The 22,239-nt window shown below is 36.7% G+C and overlaps 2 protein-coding genes across 3 annotated transcripts in view; one reads left to right on the top strand and one right to left on the bottom strand.

Moving 5' to 3' along the window:
* The window catches only part of LOC113091261 (versican core protein-like), a 41,017-nt gene extending 33,236 nt beyond the window's left edge, over positions 1-7,781 (top strand). The window contains exons 9-15 of the mRNA XM_026256669.1: positions 11-124; positions 500-613; positions 2,544-2,702; positions 3,085-3,167; positions 5,100-5,244; positions 5,566-5,748; positions 6,238-7,781. Of these exons, the coding sequence (XP_026112454.1) occupies positions 11-124; positions 500-613; positions 2,544-2,702; positions 3,085-3,167; positions 5,100-5,244; positions 5,566-5,748; positions 6,238-6,392 (953 nt within the window). The 3' untranslated portion in view covers positions 6,393-7,781. The remainder of the gene's footprint in view (positions 1-10; positions 125-499; positions 614-2,543; positions 2,703-3,084; positions 3,168-5,099; positions 5,245-5,565; positions 5,749-6,237) is intronic.
* Positions 7,782-12,774: 4,993 nt separating this feature from the next.
* On the bottom strand, positions 12,775-20,080 carry LOC113091254 (hyaluronan and proteoglycan link protein 1). 2 transcript variants are annotated; one of them, XM_026256660.1, is made up of 4 exons: positions 19,792-20,080; positions 15,590-15,919; positions 14,519-14,845; positions 12,775-14,427 (listed from the first exon to the last, which is right to left on the bottom strand). In XM_026256660.1, exons 1-4 carry the CDS (start codon positions 19,853-19,855, stop codon positions 14,138-14,140), a joined length of 1,011 nt encoding a protein of 336 aa, XP_026112445.1. In that variant the 5' UTR covers positions 19,856-20,080; the 3' UTR covers positions 12,775-14,137. The 2 variants fall into 2 exon arrangements, with proteins under 2 accessions (XP_026112445.1, XP_026112446.1); XM_026256661.1 differs by having other exon boundaries at positions 14,519-14,821.
* Positions 20,081-22,239: the final 2,159 nt, after the last annotated feature.

The following is a 22,239-nucleotide window of genomic DNA, read 5'->3' as shown; positions in this document are numbered from 1 at the left end:
CTCACTGCAGATGTTCATTCCTGTTCTGATGATGTTTGCTTGAATGGAGGCTCTTGTGTAAAAATAGTCGGTGCTCAGATCTGCAGCTGTCCACCTGGATACAGTGGTGACCAGTGTGAAATAGGTATGCTGTATCAGTGTTTCATTCTTTTATTAAAGGTGCACTACAGAACTTTGAGCTCAATATTGCCAAATGTGATCAAACATAAAATGACATGTTACTTGACATATTCTGCATGAGCTGTGCTTTGCACTGCTGTTCTGCATGGATCATTTTTGATAGTTTGAGCAATGAAGTAGCTATAGTGCCAGACCTTCTTTACTCTGTTAATGGAAATTATGTATTTAGTTATGTATTACTATGTATTTAGTTAATTTTTTGTTACAGCCCAAAATGTCTTCTAGTGCACCTTTAAATTCTCATTAACTCCTAACTAATTGTAATGCACTTAAGTACATTATTTACCCACCTTATTGTTTTAATTTGTTTATTTAATAGACATAGATGAATGTCACACAAACCCTTGTCGTAATGGAGGAACATGTATTGATGGCCTGAACTCATTCACATGTGTATGTCTTCCGAGTTATGCAGGAGCACTGTGTGAGCAAGGTAAGATTATATTTAACATATAATCACTTGTTCAGTTTCTTTATGTATAAGTTTGTAGATACCTAAGGGAGGTCACAATACTAAATCTGTCAACTAGCTAATAAGGCGTGAAGCTACTGTAGCCACAGAAACAGCTGTGGAGATGTACCATTTGAACCCTTTTATTTTTTATATGAGGTCATCATTAATAAAAATACTCAGACGTACTTGGCAGATATGGGTTTGGTAAATGTGACTCATGCTTTGGTAGATCCTGATAGATAATAGATTTTAACTTGATGTAAGTAACTGTGTTTGTTCCAAAACCGTTGCATGCTAGCAGAAAGACATGATGATGCTGTACTTTCCACTATTTAAAAGGATACAGTTTTTGAAACTTTCTTATTTAAGCACAGCTGTTAAGATCATCAATCTTTCCCTTATTACTCTGTAGATGTTGTTTTACACTTTACATAAGTGAGATTACTTTCTTGAGAGTTTTATTCCCTTCAACGTACAAGTGCTTGTAAACATTAAAATGGTAACAGCAAAATCTCTTCAGTTCGAATCACATCTGATTTCATATGTAAATGAGTGCATTACCGTTTTGAGTACTCTTAACATGATTTTCATTTCAAACTTGAGTTAGCATCAACATTACAGACAGTAAGAAGTGTCTCCTGCTCTGAAACTGTGTCACATTACTACCTGTTACTGCCTTCTGTGATTCAGCAGTGACTCAGATTGTAAGTGTAAGTGGTTTAGCCTTAGATTGTGAAAGTGCTCAGATATAGCTGCTCACAGAGAAAGCAGAAATGCAGAGAATACCAAGTGCAATCTATGCTAAATGAAGTAACATGCCATTATTTAAAGTCATAAGCCCACATAGCTTCATGCAATGTCACTTGTGTTTATACTGATATGTTATGGGCAATTTAATGGTTGATACATTACAGAGAGTTTTAATAGTTTTATTATTTGGTAGCTGTTGTTTATTCTTTGTTGCAGTAGTGACATATAAGAACCTGACATTTTCCCTCCTGCATGTTCATTTGCAGAAGGTTTATTAACATGCACTAACATTAGTGGTTCTGTCAGGGCAAGTGTGCAATAATCACAGTGATTTCAAATAAGGAATCAAAGCTTTCAGCTTGACATCGAACAGCACTGGGTTTGTCCAAAAACAGTCAGTAAGTCTGTTTACAAGCACTTTAAAACATTTGATTTCAGTTGGAATAAAACAATAATTTGTCTTGTATAAAAAATATTATGTGAGTCTGACTGAAGTTGTAATTAAAAAAAAAATGCTTTAGCTTGATTGCAACGGCACACAAAACATACTTTGTGTGATTGAGATACTTTATTGGCAAATTTAATATGATCATAGTTTCAAATTCTGATCTAGGTACTTTACAATCACTTGTCAATTAGACTAATAAATTGCTGGGTTCATAATATGCTTGCTTTAATACTTTGTGTTTCCCAAATGGTTAGAGCCATATAAGTGGCTGTTTGTTTTTACAGGTCAGCTTTGCTCTTAAACAACGCCTCAGAGCAAGGCACCCAATCTGTAGACATTCCTATGCAGAAACTAATTGGCTTCCTTATATTATAGAAACATGGGTGTAGCTCTATCTCTACGAGATCTTGTTTAGCTGGCATGCAATTTAAAATGAGGATGAAAGGGTCCCTCAGGTCCAGTGTGAGCGGGAAATCATTCTCACTTGAAAAGAGTGACACTGAGCAAAAAAAAAAAAGTTTGATTTATTATACTGATAACAACTTCACAGTGTATGCCCAAAGGTAAAGGAGTAATAAAAATGAATTGACCATAGATAATATCAAGCACCTTTTTTCCCACTTCCAGCAACAGTATTATCTCAGTTTCAGTGTCTACATGTCAAGTTAATGTGAAGTACCTCAACAATAATTCACACTTGATTTTTTACAGACACTGAAACATGCAGCTATGGCTGGCACAAGTTCCAAGGCCACTGCTACAAATTCTTTCCTCATCGGCGTAACTGGGACACAGCAGAGCGTGAATGTCGCCTCCAGGGGGCACACCTGTCTAGTGTCCTGTCCCATGAGGAGCAGCAGTACATCAACCGTGAGTAGACATAAACCAAGTTATGGTCATTCTGTCTAATATCATCAGCTCTAATTTATGCCATCGATTACATTTACATGCAAACCAAGAGTTATTTATTAGGAAGGATACTGTTGTTTTGTTTTCTTTTTTTCCATTTAGTTTTTTTGTCGCTACAAAAGGTTTTAGGGTTATGGAATATTCCATTGGTTAAGGAATTTTTAGCCAAAGAGTTTAAAGAAGTGTTAGTTTATTATCATTAAAAAAGGGCCCGAATGCTCCTCTAACCCTATAAGCAGAAAGTGTGAAATATAAGAACAAATATATCTTTTATTTTTAACCGCTGACAAAGAGTTCCTAATATGGCTAATGAATTGACCTTTGCTTATCTCTCCCCTTATAGGCCTCGGTCATGACTATCAGTGGATTGGTCTGAATGATAAGATGTTTGAGAATGATTTTCGGTGGACGGATGGTAGTGTTGTGGTAAGACCATTCTTCAAAACTTGCTTATTAGTTTCTCAAAGTATGTTTTGGAAAGATGGTGATGATACACACATTTATTAGTGGACTATTTAGTTTAGCAAGAATTTGTTGATGTTAAAAAAGGAAAACAGGAGACATATGCCACTATCTCCACAGTTCTAGAGGTGTTCCTCCATTGAACAGGAAAGTGGCTAATTACAGTCGTTTAGTCCTGACCAGGCTCTCACTTCAAAGATAAAGACAGCATTTTGTGGGGAAGGGCCAGAAAGCCCCGGAGGGCAGGAGATAGGAGTTTTCATCTGTGGAACTGGAGGATCAAAATAAAACGAGGGTATAAGAAGCTCCCAGGTGTGGACAGGTAATGGAGGTGTGAAGGATGAGCAGCAGCTGGAACAGGCTGCACTAGATATAATCCAGACCTAAGATGTGAGTGTGTGACAGTTCAGTCCAGTTGGCATCAGTGAGGGGATATAAACATGTCCACTGGAGTTTGCAAGCACTCTGTACGTTTTCTGTATACAGAAGAGTTACTACATTAAGAGTTCATGTTTGTTAATGTATTTAAGTATGTGCCGTTGGAGTTATCCAGAGGGTCAAAAATGGCATTACATAAATTTTCAAGCAGGAAGCACACATTCCTTTTGCAAGAGGATAATAACAGGACTTGCTGGCCGATTCTTGTGTTTGAAGACTTGGTAGTATTCAAAAGATTGCTGAAAGACCAGAGCTCCAACCTGTCTCTATTGGGCATAATTACTTCATGTTTCATATTTGTGCAAACTTCACTGTTAAAAAAAAAAAACAGATATAGAAGACTGCCAATAAACATTTAATTCATATTATTATGGTTAAAGCAATATACTATACAAGTTGAGCTTAGCAGAGTAAGAGTATATTGTGTAGTTTCAGTATAGACAGCATGTGGAATAGTTCCTCAAAACACTTTCAATCTGTTTAAATATATCATTATATCAATACATTTGTAAATTCTATTAGTTTCTTTCTTTAAGTTGGTCTTATCAGTTGCTATTCTCCTCTGAGTGCATTCGTCCACAGTTGAGAGAGATGACTGATGACATCATACCTGTGCAAGGGGAAAATACAGTGAAGAAAGTGTATCCATGATAGTTGAATATAGATGTATTACTATGCAGCTCATTGCAGTTTAATGTTGATGTATGTACTTAGCGCCCCCTACCGGAGTGTGCCTCTATCATCATCCTCATTTCATTGACTTTCTTTACTGGACTCTAGAAAAAAAAAATCATACTCTTTTCATAAGCTTCCAACTTTGTTTCATTTGTGGTGTTCTATATAAAACAAAATTCCTGGCCTACAAAATTTGCATATACATTTATTGTTATGCTAAATTATTGCCAAATTGGGGATTTGATCTTTTTATCAACTTATTTTCTTTCAATTAGCATAGGTTTTGTATATCTCTTTGGAACTGATTGATTGTAGACCTCATTAATCTGAGCTAATGCACCTCAGTTTTTGAGTGAACTTTGCCAAGTTCCAAGAAGGAATACAGAATGATAATAATAAAACATAATGAGAGACTGTCAAGCTATTAAAAAAAATAAAAATAAAATGAAACCGTAAATTCATAAATATTCTTAAATTCCAAATGTAGATGAGCTATAATGGTGCAGCTGCCATAAATATTACATAATTTAGTATGATTCTTCAAGTTTACAAGAACCACAAGTGTATTCAGACATCCTGTTGCTTACTGAGAAACCATACAAATGGGTGGAAAATAATATGTTCCGCACAAGCAGTATATTGCATTTTTGAGCCAGGTACAACTTCTTTTAAACACACACTGTCATAATCATATAATTAAACATATCTGAAACGTATTTCTATAGGATTTATTGTCTTCCTCGCATTGCCATTCTCACCTCTATCCATATTCTTCCGTTGCAGCAATATGAAAACTGGAGACCAAACCAGCCGGACAGTTTCTTTTCCTCAGGAGAGGATTGTGTGGTAATGATCTGGCACGAGGACGGCCAGTGGAATGATGTTCCCTGCAACTACCACCTCACCTTCACCTGCAAGAAAGGCACAGGTGAGCTTTTAGCACCCGAAAGAGGGGTACTTAAAGAATAATAAGTCATGCATACAGAAGGTAGACATTTATTTTCAGTTTAAATTCAATCTAACAATATTATATTTATAACCAGGAGTACAATGGGGAATCTGTGAAACTTTGTCTGCTATACCCTAAGACACTGTATATCTATGGTTGTTTATAGACAGGAATCTAACATGAGATCTGTTGATTCCGATTAATCTGCAGTGGTTTAAAGCAGACAAGATGTTAAAAATAACATTTCAGATTCAGTACTCCATTACTGATGGTTACTCTGTTATGGGCTGTTGTCAACAGTGTCCTGCAGTCAGCCTCCTCTTGTCCTCAACGCCCGCACATTTGGCCTGCTGCGCCCACGCTATGAGATCAACTCACTGATCAGGTACCAGTGCATGGATGGCTTCATCCAGAGGCATGTTCCCACCATTCGCTGCAGAGGAGACGGCACATGGGATTTGCCAAGTATATCCTGCATGAGTCGTAAGTACTTGGTGAAAATCCAACACAACTTTTTCACAACAACCCTCCCTATAGAGCTTGATAATTCTGGCCTAGATACTATAAACAATACAGTGGTGTGAGTTTATTATAAGAGTTTATATATTAACTCCCATTCAAAGGTTTCCGGTCAGTATGCTCTTATGCTCACCAAGGCAGCACTAACTTAATTGAAAATACAGTAAAAACAGAAAGATTGTGATTATAATTTATTATAATAAATGTTTTCTGTTTTAATATATTTTGAAATGTATTTTATTCCTGTGATGGCAAAGCTGAATTGCTTCAGTCTTCAGTGTCACATGTACCTTAAAAATGTATCATCAATGTTGAAAACGGATGTGCAGCTTAATATTTTTGTGACAGACAAACAAACAAACAAACAAAAAATATATATGTACAATATATATTCTTATAGATTAAAATGGCTTAGTTCTAATTTAATTTAATGGACATCTATTTCTTTTCCAGCCTCCAACTTCCAAAGGTCATATTCAAGGTATCAGACATACAGAGTTTTTCGCAGTCATCGGAAGAGATCAGCAGAACATTCTGTTGATATTCCCCGACGACACCATCCCCATGGTGTAAAACACAATCAGACACAACAACGATTGCAATGGTAACACAACCTAACGCAAGGGCCCTCTTAATAAATTTTGATAGCATAAGACAGATCTGTCTGCTGGCTGAGAACGAAGATTATAAAAGAATAGATTATGAAAAGGACCAGAAAAAGGGTCACTGGATTGAAACAGTGGCTTTTTATCTTTTAACAGAGAAGGTTTTTAAGAACTGCATAAAGGTCACATATTCAGCTGGCCTCTGAAAACGAAACGATTATCTGACCTGACCTCCATCTGTCCCGCTTCTTTTTGGGAATACACAGTGCCTTCATAAATTATAACTCTCAATCCAGATGTATGTGAGCTATAATAGTGCAACTAGCATGAATATTATAGTTCATGGTATTTTAGCCTATAATCATAATGGCATTTTGATACACACTTTGTATTTAGTTTTCTTCAAGTTTACGAGAACCACAGGTGTATGCAGGCATCCTGCTGCTTACTGAACAAATGAGAACTCATGCATATGAATGTGAAAGAAAATATATTTATATAGGGAGACTGAGCAATGGCTCACATGGAGTCAGTGTTTATTGTGGTATAAAAAGGCCAATTATATCCTTAAAAAACTGCATCCAATGCAGTGAATGGTTTTAATATCTTAAAGTCAGCACAATATTGTTTAATGCTTTCAATGCTTTGACTTTAAGCTATTCATGTCGATTTTTAGGTTATTTATAATCCTCTGTTTGATGTCTCTTTTTTTCAAGTGTTTACAAGGCACATCTCGATTCACATGCATTAAATTCAGCCGCCATTCATATCTATGAACCAAAGAATCTTACTGTATTTACTTAACATCATTTTCATCAGCTTTCTTTTTTTTTTTTTTTTTTCTCAGACAGTTTAAAATGACTTTAAAGAGAATGTACTTTGTGAGATGCTTAAAAGACTTGAATGAATGACTTTTTAACAAGATGCCTATAATTTATTTCTCGAGCTGCTCCTTTTTCATTGTTGTAGTAAAATACAACACACTGAGGATTTCACTTGGCCAAACTGCACATTGACAGTGTGTTAATAGAATAATAGACAACATTTGGAACTCACAGAATTTAGATAGATTTTATTGTGACATTTGGGGTATATCAATGGACCAAACGAAGAGGATTCATAGTAACAGCAATTTTTGTTGAACTGGTCATCCATTTGTTTTTCCCAAGCATTTGTTTTTCTCTTTATGATCTTTTCTAATATGTGTTTACTTGTATGTTTTTAATTTTGTGTCCAACCCCCCACCCCCGAAAGTGCACATATCTTTTTATATTTATAGTATAACCTGTTTATTGTCAAATGTGATTGTCTGGAATGTTTGTGAAATGGAAAAATTGTAAGGAACGCTTTTATGCCTTCTTCGTAAACAAAGTTTATTATATTCTACTTGCATTCCTGGTCTTTTTCTGTTTTGAGATGAAGTGAGTTTTAGCATATAGGAAGGACTTAATGGAAGACATAGTTAACAATATGGGATATACAGTATTCAATTTAATTTTAATTTTTAAATGGACAAATCTAAATTATAATATAACATTAATCTATGCAACATTACAAAAAAAAAAAAAAAAAAAAAAAAAAAAGACATTGAAAAGCGTAAGTGAACTGTATGTTTAGTGTAACTGTATCTTCATCAGGTTCATGAGCACTACCTAACGTTAACCACCAGATGGCACCAGTTCACTTACAAGAACATTTGAACATCTGAATAATTTTACCAGATATACCTTTACCAGTAGCGTAGCCAGAAAATAGATTTTGGGTGTGCATATGAAAATCTGGGTGTGCCACATTTATTGTCATATTACTGTGCAAAATTATGGGATAGTATTTTTGTCACATTGCTTCCGTCCAACCATACTCCTAGTGGTAATTTGCAGGTCGTGTCAACATGTAGTTAATTGTTAAATGTAATAATTTTCTTCCAAATACGATAATTCTGAACTTCTGGTACGATCATTTTGAACTTCTGGTACGATACTTGGACATTTCCAATCTGGCAACACTGCAGGCCCGTCGTCAAGGGGGGGCATTGGGGGGCAGTGCCCCCCCAAATGACTTTTTGTGCCCCCCTAAACGTAACGCACAGAACAATTAACCAAACTTGCATTACTGTGCATTCACACCGCCGGCGTCGAGAGCGTCAAAGTGGCCAGAAGTCATTCATTTTCAATGTAAACCAGAGAGGAGCTGCGCGGCGCGACTTGGCCTTTGAGAGCGTCGAGCAGAGTTTAAATCAAGGCAACTTTATGGTAATGAGCTATGACGCGGTTGGGCAGCAATCAATCGGAACGTAAAAGTCAACCGCTTGAGAGGATTCCAGAGGACGCAGCTCCGATCATATTAGTTCCAAAGCAAAATAGAGGACAGGTTGATTATTTCTGTTTCGCGTTTGCAGTAATCTATGATGTGTCCCATAAAAAAATAATTAAAAGTGATACGTGTACCAAGGTGTCTGAGATCGTTTATTTTAAGTAAAGGATCTTAAAATTTCGTCCACAACAACATTTAATGAGATCAACTTATAACGTTAACCTCCTTGTGGTTAGTCCGCATAAGATCAGCAAGTCTGTTTGCTTTGCGGCCACTTTTAATACAAAATAAGAATTCAGTCTACGTGACTACGTCAGACCATCTGAGCGCTCACGAATCTTTCTGCAGCGTCGTGAACAGAACAGCAAGGGCGATTTTTCACGTTCCCGACGCCGCCGGTGTGAACGCGCAGTTAGACGTATACCGTAATATTGAATGTTATTGAATTAGATCACTTCCCTAATAACGTTATTTCAGCAGAACTTGGCTCACATGAACAGTAATCACTACAACGGTAACACTAGAAATGCATAACACATTACCTTCAGAAATGATTCAGACGATTCATTATTCAACGCATTATTACACAGAACATAATTTTAAATATAATTATATTCATAAATGACTGTTAAAACATCCCAAAACAGCACCCAAACCTTGCAAAGACCTACCTCATTAATTATTCAAATACAACAGCCAATGGCAAGTCTCCAGCAGCAGACCTTTCAATATGTTATTTTTGTGTTAGTAGTTTTATTAATTCAAATTACAATATGCAGTTTGTGTGTAAGTATATGTATATGTATATATAAATCACGCAATTCATTTAGTTAAGCATAAAGTATTGTATTGTTTTTTTTGGCGGTTTTGGAAATGTTAAGAGACAATAAACAGAGACGTTGAGATCAAACGGTGAAGTATTTTATTTGAATAATTGAACAAAACAAGACTATTGTGGTCTATTTTAGTTATAGCCTAATATTGGTTTATGTTATGGTCTGTCTCAGATCATTAAAAAAAGTGTGCCCCCCTATGAAAATTAAATGCCCCCCCATTTGGTTTGTTCTGGCGACGGCCCTGCAACACTGTCTGTTGATGTAGGGCCCGGGGAGGGAGAAACATCCTCATCAGGTGTAACGTTAGGGCCTTGTGTCCGGCTCATGGGCGTAGGTTTGGTCTCAGCAGCTTTGGTGCCCCTGAGAGTATGATTTAGATTGTTCAGTGACGTCACAGACAGAACTGCCAGATTAAACTGCTTTCGCGTGTAGGCTGGCACTGAGCCAGAGACAGATGCGCTCAGCGCTTGTCATTTATCAGTGTTTTCAACCACATAATGTTTATTTTAGGTTTCATACATTTAAATATACATAATCACTAGTAAAAAAAAAATACATGTCAAAATACACTGATGTCTATGGAAGCAGCAAAAACTATCTAATCAAAAGTAATTTGCAGACGTGTTTTATTGATATATCAGACACACATAGCAGAAAAATAAAGTTTACTCTATTCTTCGTCCAGTTCAACAGCCACTTACTTTCATGTACTTCGGGAGAAACTGGAATTCACGTGCTGAATGTTAAATCCGGCTGACAGGACTCATCTCGTTATAGATCAAGATAATTTATAAAGGTTTTTAAACGAAGAATCGGAATATCAGATAGTTTACATGGTAAGCAATTTTGTGTGTATATTTTAATAAAAAATGAAAAACTAAAAAATAATACCGATACATCTGTTAGTGGCCGCGGCGTGTCACGTGTCAATCATGACGCGTTGCCATGGAAACAAGGGGTCAGTTAAAATATTTGTAATTTACGCGTTAAATAATAATAATAATTAAAAAAAACTTTGATTTAAAGTATATATATATTTTCTAAGTAAACAACAATAGTCCAAGTTTAATAAACATTTTTTATTGAGACTATAAAAAATAATTCTGCATCTATTTTTAGGTGTGCCAGCTGCCACTCTGGGTGGCACAGGCACACCCGGGCACACTCGTGGCTACGCCACATTACTCTTAATAATGTTTTCAAACACAAATTTCACTAAAACATTCATGATACCATGCCAATTTAAAGACAGGGCACATTACTGTAAAACCCTTTAAATATAGAAAACACCTTACAATTGGCTATTTATGATTATTTTTATTTAGTTTCTAGATGCAAATAAATAAATAAAGATAACAAAGTTAAAAGGACATTACCAAACACTTCATGAAGAGCCTGGGAGATTTTTTTTAATTTTGTTTTATTATTATTCTTTTAATGGTTTTATTGGTGAAGTTAAACTTCGGAACATAGATTAATATGAGACCAAAGCCAAGACCCACGTGTGTTGAGACAAGACCAAAATCAAGACAGGACGAGACCAAGTCAAGACCAAGACCAAACCAGCACTACTCAAATTCATCTGATAGATCCACATTTAATTCTGACCTGGCATGACAGTATAAATCAATGGTTCACAACCAGGATTAGCACACTAGGGGCTCTCAACAAGGTGCTTTAAGATGACTTATTTAAACTTATTTAAAATAAGACAAAATAAGCATCTTTGTGAACAAAATATTGTTGTGAACAATAGGGGGACCTTGAAGCCAAACACTGAGATCCACTGGTATAAATGTAATTATTTATTATTAGTTATTTACTTAACTATTGATTGCACTTGAAGAGGGAAGTTTTACATCCAGTCAGAATACTAATGGTTATAAATAAATCAGACAATGCACCAAGTGATTTAGTGTTATCCCCATAGTTGTGGTCTTGACCGGTTAAAACAAAATCCTGAATCTTCTTAGTCTAAGACCAAGACAAGACGGTGTACAAATGCGGTCGAGACAGAGACAAAGCCAAAACCTTAAAAAAAAATGGTTTTAGGAGGCAAGACCACTTTTGAGTACAACACTAAACATAGATTTGGGACATCATTATTTGGGTAGGCTAGGCTAAAAAAAAAAAAAAAAAAAAAAACAGGTAAATAATGATAAAAATATGGAGTTAAAAATGAAACCTATGTCGGTCGGCTAGAAACTAATGTGATGAGCTACACTTGTGTTCATTCTGCTAGAATAGCTTTTTGAATTGACCATACATCCACTATGACCTTGGGATCAGTTGCTTAAAAGTTATTGCAAAAAGGTTGTTAGTTCTGCGGAAAGTTAAACATCTAGCATATTTTGCTGGAAGTAACCATCTGGGTTGAAATTACATTTAGATATTGGATTTGTACAACATGGAAACTCTTGTCAAGTAACATCCCTTTGTGGATAATAGTTTTGTAAATACATCACGCAATCTAATGTAGAAGGAAAAACAGAGACACTTTTGATGCGCCATGTGTTTTTGAAGTCCCATGGCCATATTTTAATTTGACACGAATGTATTTCCCTGCTGGTGCCGCTGTGTCATTGTTCGTTAATACTCATGGTTTACTCATTTAAGACTTGGAAGACACCAAGCTATTTTCCATTGCAGAATTTATTTATTTATTTAGTTTTTAAACAACTGGAATGAATTTACGGATAAAAAGGCAGAATTAGTCACAGAACATTGTTACAAACTTTCTCTGCAAATGCTTCCAAAGCTTCTCATAGATAGTTGAGATACACGCACGCACACACACACACACACACACACACACACACACACATGCACACACGCACACACACACATGCGCACACACACACATGCGCACAGACACACACACGCACACACACACACACACACACACACACACACACACACACACACACACACACACACACACACACAGGTTTTATCTATCATTAATTCATCACGATGATGGAAATTCATAATGGTTTAGATATAAAAAACTGTAACACAATAAGAACTCTCTGTTCCCAAAAGCAATAGTAGATGCTATGCAGTCCGTTTATTTCAAGTTAAATTAATAGTATGTGTTGGGAAATTTAGGTCATGCCTAGCCAGGCTGGCATTCATACTACAACAAACATTGTGTTCTCAGCTTCTGGAAATTCAAAATCCATGGTTATAGACACTATAGAGTTATCACAGCTTAATGGCGAGTAAAACAAAAGCCATTTCATTTTTTTAAATGGTTTTTAATTTTAATAGGTTTGCTTTGATTTATAAACCGTACAATGCATTTCCCATGAAAAAAAAAAAAGACATTTTGTGCATAAAAAAAGACAAAATCAAACAAAATGTCACTTATGTGCACTGTGGCTTGCAGTTCAAAGCGGAGTTATGAGTGAATAATCTTTTCCCCTCAAATAAACAACATATATTATTACAAAGTGGCAAGTAATAGATGTTTTATTCATCAGTAAACAGATCTCATTATATTAAGTTATCCACTCTTAGCCTGTCACAACATTCCAAGATTACTGTTAGAATCAAACTTAGGCATGATGTTGTACATGGCTCTTAGTGCTGTTCCTCTTTCTCACAGAATTACAATATCAGACTTATTCATATCTACACTAAAGCAACTAGGCTAAAGTAAGTCTTGAAGTTAGTTGAATATACAACTGGGTCCTTAAAGAATCTCTAAGTGTAAATTGACTTTGTGGTTCTCTGCCATATAATGAAGTTCAATTCATCATTAGCAGTCTGTCAAATTCTGTCACTGTCTGTGATGAAATACTTGTCAAGATCTATGCAGGGACAAACACATTTAAAGAGTTTTTCAAAACGTCAAGGCCATAAAAGATAAGAACTGAAAAATTACACGCTTGATTAGATAGGTAAGAATATACATCACAGTATTTCAAACAAAGAGTAGACACGAGGAATAATTGTTACAATAACACAATAGAATTAGTTATGAATATAAAGCCTTGTATAACACAACAGGCCAAACACATTCACTTTATATTTCAACAGATACAGATCACAGTTCAGAGCATTGAATAATACACCAACACACAAGACAAATAATTTTAAAGAAATCAGCATTTGAGCAAGAAGAAGAAGTGAAGAAGAAGATCACTGAAGTGTTTTAGAAAAAGGAAGGTGTCAGGTCCATTTACGGTGCCTTTGCTTTTCTGTTTGGGCAAGTTTCAAAAACTTTCTGTCAAGTTTATACAATTTAGTAATATTTAAATATTGTATCGCAATATCACAATGGAGATTTTTGACAAACTCACACTTAACCTACTAAAATGGGATTTGATCAAAATGTTGTGACTTCAAATTTCCTTTCAGCTGAATATCCTTTCTGAACTCAAATTTGATGTTCATACATGTGGTTTACAGATCTATATAAAATGTATATGGTAGATACATTAACTGTTTACGTTAATATTGAGAATGTACGGTCTTTAGAGAATCCTCTCAATAATGTCACAGTTAAGGCTTATTCATGCAAAAAGTCCTTTATAAGTGTGGAAGTGAAAACCTGTGTATTGCTGCTCTTTGGTTGGTGACGTGAGGTGAAGAGCTTCACAGCTGAGGTCTGAAGCAGTAGACACCATACAGCTTCTGCTTTTTGTCGGGGAAGCCAACAAAGCGAACCGCAGCCTCGGTGGGACTGCAGTTCTTCCTAGGCCTGGAGATCGGATAACGGACGCTGCCGTCGGCCAACCAACCAGCATCACACCGGTCGTATCCCTGCAGCTTCCAGGCAGCGTATATATGGCCCACCTTTGCGATTTCAGCTCCATCTCTCTTACACATGTCAACGGCCTCATCAAAGTTTAGCTTCTCGGGCTGGATCAGGTAGTAAAAACGTCCTATGATGTAAAACAAAGAGTTTCAGGGTTGTGGACACAGACACTAAATGACATTCTCTATTTTATACTAGAATTGATTTGATTAACTCACCTTTAAGGCTGGCAGTGAAGCAGAACACGTCATAACGGCTGTTGGACTTGTCCCGTTGGCCATAGTTTCTCAGTCCGGCTGAGGTCCTCACGCCTCCGCAGGGCTCTCTGGGTTTGGTGATGGGGTACTGCACGGTTCCGTCATTGAGCCAGCCAGCATTGCACCAATCCATCCCGTTTCTCCATTCCTCATAGAGCTGCTCGAAGGAGGCGACCACAGCGTCCTGCTCCAGACATGCGCTCTCGGCATCTTGGAAGTTGAGGTTGTACCGTCCCAGACGAGGGGAGTAAGGGAAAACAACCCCTGTGAAAGAAAGTGAATTTTCCCCTAAGGAAAAGTTCAACTGAATTTAACATCAGACTGTTTTTTTTTTTCTCACCGCAATGAATGGAAGAGAGATATCAGTAAAAGCCTTAGCTTTAGTGTTCTAAGAACCTCCCTACTTAGTTGAAAAGACGTATGTGGTACAGAGAGTGGAAAAAAAAAAAAAATCAAAGAGAGAGAAAATTACTTGCAGGGCATTGGCTTTTCAATCTTAGACTCCATTGTTCCAAAGTTAACAATGGCTAGCTGTGCCAGCCTGTTTCATTATTTTCATGCACCTCACTTCTCTGTGTAAAGATCCCATTTGTTTCTCTGGAGCCAAGTCTGCAAAGCTGGTCTTGGCCAAAGGCAAGAACTTGGCTAAGAGCAAGAACTACACGATATTAATGGAGAATGAGCAAATGATAAGTGGTAAAAACAAGTGTTGAAAGAAGAGTACGAGAGTGTCTTTATATTTCAACTGCTAATGTTGAAAACCATTTACTGAGAGGAACTCAAATATGTCTTATGAAGAGAGTGATAGCAATAGCAATGTGTTGCAGTGCATAGATGCCATTTCAGGGACATATATGCCGTTTCTGGAAAATCTCTACTGTTTTATCTCCATTTGGGTGTTTATTATGTTTAATTTTGATTAGTAAGTGACTTAATTTTCATTAGTAAGTGACTTTGGATGAGAAGAGTCTGCTAAATGAATAAACAGGTGAAATTGATTACTTATATGACATCATGAAATAATAAAGTTACCTTGCAATTCAAGGTCCACTTCAACAATATTTTCATTCATGCCGTTGATGATCTCACACCTATATGTGCCATAGTCGTTAAGATCTAGGTCTGTAATGACCAAGGTACCATCGTTGTCTTCCACCTCCAACAGATAAACGCGGTCCTGGAAACTTCCATAGGTCTTCTTGTGGGGCCCCATGGAGATGAGCACATTGGTTTCTGAAGAGTCATTCTCAACTTTGGCCCACTTGATTCTGTTTCCGAACAAACTGGACTGACCTTCCAGTCTGCAGGGAAGAGTGATATTGTCACCTCTGTTGGCATAGACCTTGATTCTTGATCCACTATCTGAAATAAAACAAAAGGAAAAGCCTTAGTTCACAGTAGGTCTACTATATTTGTTTTATTTTAGATTTAAAAGGACAGGATAAAAACTTTACAGTTTAGCTTATTTATTATTATTATTATTAATGAATTAGTTTCCTACAATTAGGTTTGATTAAATGGCTATCCAAACATTTTGTCTTAAGGTTTTCAAGAAAAGAAAAGAAAAACACAGAACCGAAGTCAAAGAAATAAACTAATTACGATTCAGTGGAATTAGATGGGGTGCTTGTACATACACGGCGGAACGACAGACATCCTTCACCCATTTTGTGTCAATGAAAATGGATATTCCCCCATAAAGCTTGCAGATGCTGTGTCTATCTCTGGTAGTTGCTGTGTCTGCTTGTGGTTAGGGGCATAATTGTCTCATTCAAGATGTTTCCTGATCTCTATTTGAGTCTTGGAGGCCTCAGTCCATCACAGCTCTAGATGGAACATTTGATGGATATCAGGGAAACTAAAACCGTCCCAAGCGTCCTCCTGGCTGGCTGGATGGGGTATCACCATGAAAGTGGTGATTAGATTTAGCTTAAGGCACTGTTCAGTCTCTCATTTATCTGATGGTTTAAAATGTCTTTTGTTTTGGAAAAGAATACTGTTGTACAGCAAGGACACAGTACATTGATCAAAAGTGACAGTAAAAACATCTACAATTTTGCAAAAGATTTCTATTTTAAATAAATGCTGTTCTTTTGAACTTTCTATTAATAATAATAAAAAAATGTATCATGGGGTCCAGAAAAATATTAGGTAGCACAAATGTTTTCAGCTGTGACAAGAATAAGAAATGTTTCTTGAGCGCCAAATAAACATATAACAGTGATTTTTGAAGGATCGTGTGACTGAACGTGGTAAGGTATTTTTATTTTTTTTGTTAACACTCATATTTGTAATATTTCACAATATTACTATTTTTACTGTATTATGTAAAATGAAACCTTGGTCAGCATAAGAGACGTCTCTGTCTTAATTCATGATATCTTATGCATCAATGGCATTGTATTAAACCATTATGGTAAAATGTTAACAAAAAACACTACAACTTTCAAAGAATCCCGTCATTCTGTTTTTCAATTTCTCTAGACAATCTTCAATTTTACCATGAAGTGGAACTTTATGTACAGTAACTTCAACCACATTGTCTTTCAGTCTGTGACATCCGCAGAACAGTTCTTAGCCTTAGTCCGGACAGCCTCAGGCATTTGTGCTTCCGACCAGTATGTTCTTCAATTAACATTACCATTTAGATGCAGTGTATCCGGAGGTAAACCTTTCCCACATGTTTGAGACAAATATGGGACTCATTAGGCACTCAAGACTTTCTACTCTCTGCGTCTCACTTGCCTTAACTTAGTCCACTATTACTCCTCACTCAGCTGAGCTGGAACCTTTCCAGATATGTTAACATGTGCCAAACCTGTGCTCAGATTGAGTTCACATGGGCTTAACACCTGATTGTTTCATGGATCAGAAGCCATGTTAAACTATACTGTTTCCACTTTTAATTATACAGCACATCGTTCACATTATGACCAACTGACTTTTCTAGAAGTAATTAAAACTGAGCCCCACAGTCCTTACACTCATTAACACCCCACATCTAAATCCCTTTTTACACTTCACTGTGAGTCATGCACTCTCACTTTCTTCCTAATAGACTCTCACTTAGGAGACAGTTTACCAAAGTTACAAACTGGAACCAGAAGGAACAAATGACAGCAGCTTCCAATTTTGAAAATGTATAATAGGCTTTTCAGATTTGGTTTCCACACATCTCTTTGCTGGCAGGATACATGTACATCATTGCAGCTAAGATTTTGTGACAGTTTCGCACAACTCTCAAACATCACCCCAAACCCACTAACTGATAATTTTCTCCATATTCCAGACTCCCACCAGTCCCCATGAAACCCCCATCCCCCATCTCCACCCACCCTGCTCTTGCAAAAAAACACAAGGAAGGTGTTTACTCTTGAACGTCAGAATGGAGGTGGTTTAAATATTTAAAAGTGCCTCCATCCCACCATTTAAGATCCCAACAATTTGGTTTAAGACAGGATCAATATTTAAACATAAAAGCACATATTGATGGATTGACTGATTACAAAAAACTGAAACTGAGAATGTGATTAAAACTTGCATAATCATGACTGCAGGGCTAGAGTAGTAATTTTTTTTATAATATGCAAAATATTTTAAAATAATAACAAATGTCAATGATAAATATATTTTATATAATATTAGATGTTAATTTAATAAAAATCATTTAGAAAAATTGTCAATTTTTGTAAGAAGAAAAGAATATTAGAATTACTAAATTAACATGAATAAAATCAATGCTTGTCATGTATCAATATATATATATATATAAGAAAAAAGAAAAGACTCCCAATGAACATTCAACCAGTAAGAAACTACATTATATAACCAAGTCATCAGACACATTTGTAAACTGAAACATAAACAGAGAGGGTGTTATAAATTTACATTAAACATTCAATCATCATGGCTATTTAATACACGTTTGGGCCCCATTGGCATCTTGAACACATCTGCTGCCCTTTACAACTTTGCTCTGTGTGAGGTACACAACTATAAATGCATGCAAACACACTGATTAGGGCTTCACATCTGTGTATACAGTGTCACATGGAATCGTTCCCTCACAGTCAGACAGTCTTGATGGTTTAACTTCACTTCCTACAGTTTGCTGAGCAAAGCAGAGGTCAGTATAAGGCATGAACATGAATTATTGCACACAGCTGGATGGCGCTCTCTCTATCGCAACCATCCCTGTGCATTGATATTTGGGGTCTCTCTCACCCATCACACACAAAGCCATTCTCTTTCTTTTTCACACACCCCCCTACTCAACCATGCCTGACTAATGGCTGTATTATGTCTTGAACAGAGCCTCTGTGAATCAGGCCCATCTTGAGCAGTATCTAAGAGCCCAAAACCATACAAAACTTTCACTCCTTCTTCCAGTCCCCACTTCTTATCCATCAGCCCCAGCCTAGCCCAGTCCATTCAAACCCATCACATTACAAACCATTATCTCAGAATGAAAAGGACAGCATTCAGTTAGGGGCTCCTTACATTTTTTGCGGGCTGTTAATCTTGTGGTTGCTCCTGTTAGATACATATATGCAGTAGCATTAGTTTAAATGTGAATTTGGCAATTCCCATACAGCTGCATACTGGGTATAGAAAGATCCACTGCCTGTATCCTCAGCTACCAATATGCTCCTGACATCACTGGCCATCAGAAGCCTAATCTGCATTTACCCTCAATGAGAGGTATTAGATCTGCTCTCAGATGTGATCAGCAGAGCCAATTTTCACAGTCTGTTCGGTGACGGCTCATATTCCCCACTATCTGTAAGTGTGAACAATTGTTAAATGACTGTTAAATTACCTGCAGCAGATGGTTAAGAGCTTATAAAAGACTGTGGTGAGCTGAATCTCTGTGGGCGGGTGTTCATGTGTATAGTGCATGGGAGTAGTCTTTTAGAGATGAATAGTGGAATATTACAATCAAAAATCTGGTTCATTTTGTGTCTGCATCGTCAAAGTGATAGCATCGAGGATGTTATGTTCATCCATGGTGAATTATTATTTGTCTTATTCCTCATTCTTATAAAAATCTGATGATTTAATAAATAATCCACCTTTTCACAATTTAAGCTGTTCAGCTTTACAGTATTACATTTATCTACCACACTCTTATATGCACAGACACAGAAACGTGCAAGCTGAACCTGTAATTTCTTTCATTCAATTATTCATTCATTCATTCATTCATGCACAAAGGGATCAAAAGTGGATCTTACCTTGCGGTTCGGCATGTAGACCGCTTGCAAAGACCACCAATGTAAAGAAAAACAGAGCAATCATCTTATTTTTTTTGTTCTTAGCCTAAAGGCCTAAAAGCAAATGAACAAAAACGGGGAGAAATAAAAAATGCAATCAGGTGATAAATCTGGTGAGTGTTGAAAAATACTTTCTTCCCCTTGTTGTCGTGAAGATGTGTAGGTGTTGGTAGTTGTGCCACAAGAAAGATTGGGCTCTGCAGAGGTCCATACAAAAGGCTTATATTGAAGCTTTGGCCAATTGTGGCCACTCCCCCTACCCTTAGAAACAGATGAAGCCCATCACCCTATATTTGTGTGTGTCTGTGTGTCTGTGTGTGGGTGTGTGTGTGTGTGGGTGGGTGTGGACTCCCTCATTTAAGAACAGCTTCCCTTTCTGCCATGCCTAGCTCTCCGTTTAGATTTATTAAGAAGAGACGCGTGGACTACAATGTGTTGTTTGTGCTAGCTGCATTATGATTTGCAGTAATTATTTAAGAATGTCTTTACAATTAGAAAAGGGAGCTTTAAAGACTGGAAATATAATTATTAATTTTAAACCTAACAAAGGACTATGTGACACGTTATCTTGGTTTAAATACAGTTTAGGCACTGCAAATGTTTGTGCACCTTATCTATAGTGAAGTTGTATCAGAAAACCACTTTAAATATCTCTCTCAACATGTAGTTTAGAATTTTCAAAGCAAATCTGTCCAATAGCAATCATGACCAATGGAAACAATGGACTCCCCACTAAGAATATATTAAAACAAAACACTGAGCACTATTCATATGCTCTCCGAATGCTAAATTACACAACCTGCCCACCTGCCTATGATACATGTCTAGTGCAGTGTGACTGTTTAATTTTTTATTCACTCGTGCTGTGTTATGAGATTTTATGTCAAAGCCTGCCAGACAGATTTATGATCAACCAAGAAATCCAACAAACACCCACCTTCCCATCTGCCCCTCTTCTCGGTTCCACTTGAAGCCTCTTCTTCATCTAGTGTAACCCCTTTTTCAGATTACTTAATGGACACTTGTATTGATATGGTACAGACGAGGTAAAGATATGACCCACTTCACCTAAACAAAAGTATGCCTGGACCCTAAAAACACCTCATTATCACAGGAGAGATAGGTTTAGGATATAAAAAGGAGAATGTGTGGTCTGTCAGGATGTTTTCTTAGTCATCCCAAATGGAGTGATGGTTAAATGGAGTAACCTGTTTAAGACAGATGTTTTAAGCCACCATCACAGCTATTTTAGCAGTTATTTACAGATTGTAGGTGAGGCACCCTCAACCACACAGAGCCCTGTTATGTAGACTAAAGCTCCATCCAGTCATATGTTCCCCACCCTGAAAATAAAACAGAAACACAGAAGACATGGGACATTGTGCCAAAACCATCACAGTGATTGATTCACACAAAAACTGTGGAAAATGAGGAAGGGTCTCTGGACCGGAGCATGACTGACTGGAAATCTCACCTCATCGAGGATGACTCATTTTCATTTATGCTACATTGGTTTTCACTTACATACTGAATGATAATAATGTGGGTCTTAAACACATACTTATGTTTGATTACCCCAGATGAAGTCATGAGTTGCTTAAGAACAAACAATAATAACCGTGGGTATGAAAGCTATATGGGCAACTTGATTGCTTGCTCTTAGATAATTAAGGTTAATTAAGGAAATTTTCATTTTGGCTGAAAGTGTAACAATGTGTAGTTTTCGGTTGTTGAACTGGTAAAATTCACTGCTGAAATCTTTGAATGACTAGTGTACAATGGCAAAAGAGTACAAAAGCTTTAAAAGATGCTGTACAGATCTTTAAAGGTCCTTTTAAAGCCGGTGAACTAAGGATTTCAGGATATATAACCAATAAAAGGATTTTGTTATCTCTATTAAAGACAAAAAGTGTAGAGCTTAAGCCTGGTCTAAATCCTTCTGCTCTTTTTCATTATGAAAGTTAGGCTAGGGAGTTAAACCCATGTCTGTTTGTACGGTGTGTGGCTTTAAGCCACAGTGCACATCTGGAACATTTATGGTACATTTAACCATACAGTTCATTTGGGTTTATTCAGTAAATTCACAGTCTTCACCAAGAACTCATTTTTACTCTTGAAATGCACCTAATTCTTGCCTAGTGATGGCAACACAATAAAAACACAAGCTTTTACAGCAACACCTACTAAACAAGCTTCCCAGTGTTTAATAGATGATGTATGCTATGCATGCTGAAGGAAAAGTTGGTTGCATTTTATTTTACAGTACGTGTACTAACATGAACTTATAGTGTACTTACAGTGTATTTATCTAAGAAAGTTCTGGTAATACAAGGTAACTACATAGGGTAGGGTTAGGTTTAAGGGTAGGTTCAGGGTTAGTACCTAGTTATTACATAGTTGTTGTAATTA

The sequence above is a fragment of the Carassius auratus genome, unplaced genomic scaffold (assembly GCF_003368295.1).
Source record: "Carassius auratus strain Wakin unplaced genomic scaffold, ASM336829v1 scaf_tig00214150, whole genome shotgun sequence".
Taxonomy (NCBI): domain Eukaryota; kingdom Metazoa; phylum Chordata; class Actinopteri; order Cypriniformes; family Cyprinidae; genus Carassius; species Carassius auratus.
Note: the sequence above shows the minus strand (reverse complement) of the source record. Positions and strands in the feature narration are given on the sequence as shown.